The following is a 7811-nucleotide window of genomic DNA, read 5'->3' as shown; positions in this document are numbered from 1 at the left end:
TAGTCCATTGTTCAGTTGTGAATGAGTGAAACTCTTATTCTAGATGGATGTTCAACTTAACAGTCTCCATCGAAACACTGGTATATCAAAGGATTGTGATTCTGATACTTCATCATTACAAACCCTAGAGTTTGGTGGGGATTGTTGGATTTTTTGTGGGCTTGGCCCATTTATTGAATAAACTCTATGGTGTGTAATGGTGGAGAATACCAATAGTACCACATTGGAAGTCCAAGGGTCTTTTGCCTTGACTTATATGGTGGGATTTATTCCACTTAACTTGAGAAGTCAAGAAATGGACAAGGGCGTGCCACACGCGCGCGCGCGCCGCCGCCGCCGCCGGCCGGGCCGGGCCGGGCGTGGCGTGGCGTGGCGTGGCGTGGCGTGGCGAGGCGAGGCAGGCAGGCAGGCAGGCGAGCGGGCGTGGTGTGGTGTGGTAATTTTTAGCACTCACTAACCGCGTACGTCAGCCGAGTGACCCTGTCTCTTTGTCAGCCAGCCGAGTGACCCTTCTCCTTCAGCTGCCGACTCATGGCGTGACTCGGCGAGAGCTGGCCGACTCATGGCATAACTCGGCTAGAGCTGGCCGACTCTTGGCGTGACTCGGCGACCTTTCTCCTTCAGCTTCCCTCTGCGAGAGGTTAAATAGAGGAGCACCCCTGTCACTCGGTACACGCGAGAACACTTTCAGAATCACAGTCCAGCCGCCGAGTGAGGGTATTTCCATCTCGTGACTCTGCGCGCACAGAGAAGCGAGAGGGCAGGTGCCTCCGAAGCCGGTGCCGTTCGAGACCTTGCACGGGGGATCGGCAATTAGGTTTTTGGGGAGCGTCTACGCGACTGCCCAAAACATCTCCAACATGACAAAAGAAGCTGGCCAAGGATCTGGATCATCAGAGCGCATCGGAGGGTATGATCGTTTTATTTACTTACTGTTTTGTGTTCTGGATATTATATATGTTTCATATATTCATCTATGCTGTTTCATATTTAGGAATGATTTTATCTTATCTGTTCTGTCTTATTGTAATATGATAGATCTGTCTGTTTTAATTTTACAGTCATGCTGTTTGTGTTTCTATCTGTTTATTTTCAATCGTTCAGTCAGTTTACATGTTTATCGTATTTATATGATTTATATAATTCATATGCTTTATGTTCTCATGATCCATATTGTTATGGATATATTTGATGTCATGATTAATTATCTTTTATATGTCATCATCATAATATTAATTTATGGAATTAAAAGGATACGGAAAATGCCTATAAGTCTAACACTGAGATGGCACCAACTTCTCTTCCCCTGACTCTGCAATGGATTTTGACATCGAAGAACTTTGCGGAAGAAGAATGGAGTGAACATTCAGACTGTCTTTCAGTAATGCCAGCAGCAGGGCAGGCTCCTGCTCTTGTTTCGGTACTCCGATCTGGTCATGGAGCTCCAGTAGGGCAACCATCTCCTTCTGCAGGAGACACCTCTGGTCAACCAGAGTGCAAGGGTGAGAAGCTTGACAAGCTAATAAGGATTGGCCTGTTGCAACTCATTAGTAGTGTGGAGGGCTTGCAATTGCAGTCAACTCCTGAAAGTTTTCAGGTTAATCTGCTGAGGCTGAGGGCCATGCAGAGCCAATTCCAATAGGTGATCGTGATCGCCACAAGGTAAATTATTTGATCCTTTGGCCTCGGTTGTTAGAAAGGTTGGATTCTTTGATGTGTCATATTGATACATCCAAACTGTATTATTTGTGCAGCATGCTCGTCCTGCGCCAAGTTCTGATGAGCGAGAACTCGAGGGCCACTCCTCTGGAACTGGAAAATGTCATCTCAGAACTCGTCAAGGCTCTCGCGGACATACTGTACAGCTCACCTGATTCCGGCACGGAAGAGATTGTGCAGGCGATGGTCAATGCATCAGCCTCAGTTGGCTCACCATCAGAGAGAAGGTTCAGGCCAGGATGCAGATGATCACCCGGTAGAGGCGCGCTGTCCAAGGAGGAGCGCTCTCCGAGGAGCGCATGGAGGGAGAGAGCCGGGCAGAGAAGACCGTCGGGGAGGGAGCTCGTCGGGAGGAGCCAGGGAGGAGCAGCGCAGACGAGCGCCAGGGAAGACCGTCGGGGAGCACCAGGAGGAGCAGCGCAGATGAGCTCGACTAGCGCCGGGAGGGAGAGGATAGAGAGAGGGAGAGGAGGGCAAGGCGCGGTGCAGACAGTCGGTCGTGGATCCGTTCTAAGAAACGGACTGTCGTAACAACGAGTTGAGCGCCGGCTAAATCGGACTCAGATACCAAAAATCCAAAGTTCAACGGATTATAATAATAAAATTCCAATTACACTGTTCGGGATACCTATTTTCAGAAGCCCAGTCTTGGTGATACCACGGTTTCAAAAAACTCAGCCTCCCGCGGCTTTTCCACGCGCTCCACCCACGCGATCAGTCCAGCTCTAAACGGCGATCGGTTTGACTAGTCGGTATGCGGGAGTGTTCAGTTCACTCGATACTGGTCACGTTGAAATTTGGATCCGATAGACCAATACCGATTGATCAGTCGGTTACATGTACCCGACTTCGGCATCAACTTACCAATCAATTTTAGCAATGTGACGGTCCACATGTATCACATCAGTTAGTCATTGCGTGTATTTGCTTTTAAAACGTTTGAAGTTAAAAATAAGACAAAAAATTCAAAAAAAATATAGAATCCAATCTATAAATAAATGAGCATTTTGGGTTTATTCCCACCTCTTACTCTTTATTTTACTCACCTTCCTTGGCATTCTAGTCTTTCACTCTCTATTTCAATATGGATCCTAAGTGGATTCAGAACTTTCAAATCTCCACCAACTTGCTCAATCTTCACAACTTCTCGATCGTACAATTTAAATACACTATGTCTATATTTGTATTTAAACTATATGGTTCGTGACAAGGCCCAACCCGTATTGGGGCCAACCAGCAACCCAGTCTAGAGGGATTCCAAAGGCAAGTGCGTGGCTGTGGGCCAGAAGCAGTCCACGCCATTGCCCGCTCTAGTTACAGGCATGTGGACTAGGGTTAACGGTACCGTTTTTGACCGAATTTCGCCCTGCGACGAAACGGGGAAAACCAAATTTCGCATATTCCGACCGGTTTAAATTTTCAAATTTGACTAACCGAATCTCGCACTTTCCTATCGGATTTCGCTAATTTTTGACAATTTTTTATAGAATATGTTTGTATTTTATTCAAATCATGTTGTACAACGAATAACAATATATTTACAAATATTTTGATGCACAAAAACACATAAAACATACATGTGCAAATAGCAAACCGTAATTTGAGTGCAACACCGCAACCTGGTCACGTCGATCTACTCGATTTAACTAACAAAACTATATATACAAGTTGTTTGCCTCGCTTTAATCCGAAACGGCTTCTACTATTTCTATGGTGTTTTGTCTATATATACTACGGTTCCAGCAGTCTGAACAATTGACTTTAATCCGAAGCGAACAACTAGATAACCTAGCTTGATCTACTCGTTATGTAACTAACACTAAGCTCCCTAACAAACACATATGGAGTACAGTGAATAATTGATTCTACAACTATTTAACCATATAAGTACCGAGATCAGCTGTTGGACGGTCGAGAAATGATGCACCCCGAGTGAATCTCGTCCGCTTTGGGAGCGGTTTCTACACTGCCGCCGTCTAGACACGAGAAAAAAGAGTGGAGCGAAGAGTGAATGAGCTCAGGTAACTACACAGCAGTGTGAAGCCCAGGTATCCTATTTTTGAACGTTTAATTTTTGAACTTTAAATATTTTTTAGCTGTTAGGACCATCTAGTTTTTTTATTGGTTTTATTCCCATTTTTATGTTTTTTTTGAAATTCAATAAAATTAAACGAAAATTTCGAAATTTTATCATGGTTTTTGTTACCGCCGGTGAATCTCGCTCGAGATTGCAATCCGTGTGTGGACTGTGGAACCAATTGGGCAAGCGGGGCTAGGCAAAGGGCGGAATTCGCCGCGGCATGTGTCGAGTAGAGAGAAACGTGGATGGGGAACTCCAGCGCCCCGTCCCAGGCTCCCAGCTATATACAGCACGTGCCAGACACAAAAGGTGCGTGTGTGTGTGCGCGCGCGCAGCACGTGGCAGCCGGACTCCAGGCATAACGTGAGTAACATTTGCTGCAGACCCTTGCTTTGTCTCCTAGCGAGTACAATTGTTGTATGTACAAGTGCTAGCTACGTCGAGTTGTTGGTTGACGAGTCAAGAACTGAAATGAGCTTTCCTTCCCTTGCCTTACATTACAATCAGAACTCAGAAGAAGAAGAAGACTGACTCAGGCCTTGGAGGATACCACTAATAAGATGGTGTAACCTTCGTTACGTTTACCCTGTCTGGATCTAGCTGCTCTGAGGAGTGCTGCCATGAGCCCCAGCAAGGTCAGATCAGATGCTTCCACATGCCTTTGGGCTGAAGATGACGATACTCTGCCAATCCTGATTCCTGAATGAGAAGCAATGGTTGTCACAGTCACGGCACGGAGCTGGCAATAAAAAGAACCAAAGGCGTCTCTTGATTCCATCATCTTGAGAATTACAGCAAGACAAGAGGCCGTGGTCACATACATGGTGCTGTTACAGATACACTACACAGCAGGAAGCAGGAAGGTTTGCGAGAACAGAACGAACAGGTTCCCTCCACGGATTACATGATCAGTTATTCACACTATCACAAATAAGTATTACCGAATCTTGGCAGTGGTAAAAGAGAGAGAGTGGGACTAAAGAAGCGGTGGAGAGAAAAAATTTAAGCTATCAATTTCTATGGAGACATAGCACGATAGCAGCAGTTTTGCTGAGTGCTCGCTTCGCGTTCGCGGCTACAGGTGCAGCAGCGTGTCGCAGCGCCAGTCCATCTCGTCGGCCGCGGGGTCCGGCACGTTCAGGTCGAACGGAAGCGGGGAGCACCGCGGCGGCGCGGCGGTCTCGTCGCCACAGCCCGGGCCCGACGCGCCGTCCTCGCAGAGCGCCGACGAGGAGGAGCCGCAGTAGCTGCGGCAGTCCTCCTCGGCGGCCGGGGCGCGGAGGATCCCGACGGGCGCGCCGCCGCCGCTGCCGCCGCTCCAGGACTCGACGGTGCTGCTGTGGCTAGACGTCGCGGCGGGGGCGGCTGGCGGCGCCACCGTGGCTGAGATGGAGGCGGAGGGGAAGTTGGTCCTGGCGGCGGCGCCGCGGATGGTCCTGGCGGCCGCGTCGTAGGCGTGGGCCGCGGCCTCGGCCGACTCGAAGGTGCCGAGCCAGATCGGGGTCTTCCTGGCCGGGTCCCGGATCTCGGCCGCGTACCGCCCCGACGGGCGCCGCCTCACCCCGCGGTACTTCACCTCCGGCCCAGCGTCCCCCGGCGTCATCGGGACCGGGACCGGCGGCGGCCTTGCCCGCCGCATCCCGCTCCTCCTCCTCTTCCTCCCTCCCTCTCTGCCCTGCCTTGTCCTCCTCCTCGGCGACTCCGCGTTTGGCTTGGCCCGGCCCCGCCCCGCCCCGCCCCGAGTGGCCTTTCTTTTCCTTTCCTCCCGCAGTCCCGCCCGCGGCTGCTCCTGTTTGGTCGGCACGGCCCCGCGGAGGCTGAAGCACCGGGGCCCGCCACGACCCGGGCGCCGCGTCGGTCTGTTGAGTCTTGATTTCCCCGACCGCGTCACCACGTCCACGTCCCAGGGTCGGTCGGTCGGTCGGCCGGCTGCCTCTGCCTGCCGCGGCCTCCTCCTGTCCTATCGTATTCGTCGCCACCGCATCTAGGGATGTAATCGGATCGGATACGGACGGATATTACTAATATTATATTTGTTTTCATTTTTTTATTCGGATTCGAATTCGAATATCTTCGGATACGAATACGAATACGGATTGTCTCGGTTACGGATACAGATTGTCACATATCGAATACGGAACGAATCGGATGCGAATATCTTCGGTTACGAATATTTTCTTCGGATATAAAGACACATCATTCATTCATATATAGCATCCAGATTCAAATGTCACAACCGATCAGGCTAATAGACAGATAAAGCTAAGTAAATAGGCAAGCAGTCATGAGCGTGAGCCATCAGCATTGCTAAATGCTAAGTACTATACTGCGTACATGTCACAATAGAACTAGCTACCAGCTACCAGCTAGCAGCCAAAATGTCGTAGCAGCTACCAGCTAGTGCCAAAATGTCACAATAGTACATGCCTCTCCAAACTAGAACTACATTGTCATTACTACATTAAGGATTAAGTGTAGCAGCTACCAGCTAGCGCCAAAATGTCGAAAACCAAGATTTAAGCATCATCTTAGGCTTCAGAGCACTGAAACTTGTGAAACAGACTCCCATGAACAGCTGCAGAAAAATCATAACTCCATATCGCTGCCCTCATCCTCACTATCCTCACCATTTCCTTCATTGTCAACTTGGTTCTGTCCCTACAGATAGTGCATATTAAATTGAAACATAGTATGTCAATTGTCAACAACAGCAAGTAATTGAAATAAATACTAACCTCTTCAATTGTCGAGCTATATTCATTTTCATCTGCCATGAACTCCTCAACAATTGACGGTACCTTATCATTGCGATCTAAAAGTGATAAGATAAAATATTTAGCAGCAAGCAAAACAGGAACAACAAGTATGTATTGTCAGTTTTACCTTTGTTAGATGCAAGATTCCAGTCTTTGGTACAAACTAATGCCTCCACAGTCTCAGGCTCTAAACGGCTGCGATATTTACTCACAACACGCCCACTCGAACTGAAAGCACATTCTGAGGCCACGGTAGAGACTTGAACAGCCAATACATCACGAGCAAGACGCGAGAGAACAGGATATGTAACTTGGTTGGCCTTCCACCATGATAATATGTCAAATTGTAGACCTTTACCAGTAGGATCAACCCACCGAATTGGTTTATCTTTCATGTACACATCCAATTCATTTATTTCACCTTTGGCTGCATCATTATCTTCATATATAAACTCGTCAATGTCAGTATTTATACAAATTGAGTTAGATGTACTTGCAGCAAGATCAGTTTGAGTAATAGAAACATCACGTGTACTGGTCAAATATGATTGGAATAATTGGTTCACAACATCCATAAAGCGAGTGAGTTCTGCGACAGCACTGTCCTTATAAATCTTCAACATGAAATATTCTACCAACTTTTTCTTGTATCTAGGATCAAGCAAGCAAGCCACTGCAAGAGCTATGTTGGCTGCACGACCGCTGTGGCTTGTGGGCTGTGGCTGACGCCTGACGGGTTGTGGCCTTGTGGGCTGTAGTTAGCCATGAGCGTGACCATACATGTGGGCTGTTGGCATGTTGCCTTGCTGTCTTGGCCATGTGGGCTGTGGCCGTGGGCTGGGTTTGGCTGGGCGTAGGCTGTGATCTGTCGGATATTTGTTCGGATAAATTTCGGATACATCCGATTAAAGTCGCGGATATTCGATATCCGACGGATATCAATCATATTATATTCGGATCCGACATCCGATCAGACTATCCGTATTCGTATCCGTTATCCGAAAAAAAATCCGAATATCCGAAAATTTTATCCGAACCAGTGTTCACCATCTTCGAATCCGGATCCGGACGGATATTTTCCGAACCATATTACATCCCTAACCGCATCGCATTCGCATCGGCCCTGCGCCGCGCGTGTGGTGATCAGGTGATGTGCTCGCCTCTCTCAGCCCCGAGCGTGTCGTGCTGGTAGCCGCGGTGCCACCAGCGCGGGGCCGGCGTATTCGCGCCACTGTGCTGCTTGCTTGTGCCTGTGG

At 48.6% G+C, this 7811-nt stretch overlaps 1 protein-coding gene across 1 annotated transcript; it reads right to left on the bottom strand.

Moving 5' to 3' along the window:
• Window positions 1-4545: 4545 nt before the first annotated feature.
• LOC100284527 (uncharacterized) lies at window positions 4546-5518 on the bottom strand. The gene has a single exon (NM_001372001.1). The coding sequence runs from the start codon at window positions 5436-5438 to the stop codon at window positions 4875-4877; it is 564 nt and encodes a 187-aa protein (NP_001358930.1). The 5' UTR covers window positions 5439-5518; the 3' UTR covers window positions 4546-4874.
• Between the last annotated feature and the right edge of the window lie 2293 nt (window positions 5519-7811).

Source organism: Zea mays, chromosome 5 (assembly GCF_902167145.1).
Source record: "Zea mays cultivar B73 chromosome 5, Zm-B73-REFERENCE-NAM-5.0, whole genome shotgun sequence".
Classification (NCBI taxonomy): Eukaryota; Viridiplantae; Streptophyta; class Magnoliopsida; order Poales; family Poaceae; genus Zea; species Zea mays.
Note: the sequence above shows the minus strand (reverse complement) of the source record. Positions and strands in the feature narration are given on the sequence as shown.

Bases quoted from the DNA above. Each gene is read 5' to 3' on its own strand.
- LOC100284527 (NM_001372001.1), bottom strand. From the start codon at position 5,438: ATGCGGCGGGCAAGGCCGCCGCCGGTCCCGGTCCCGATGACGCCGGGG.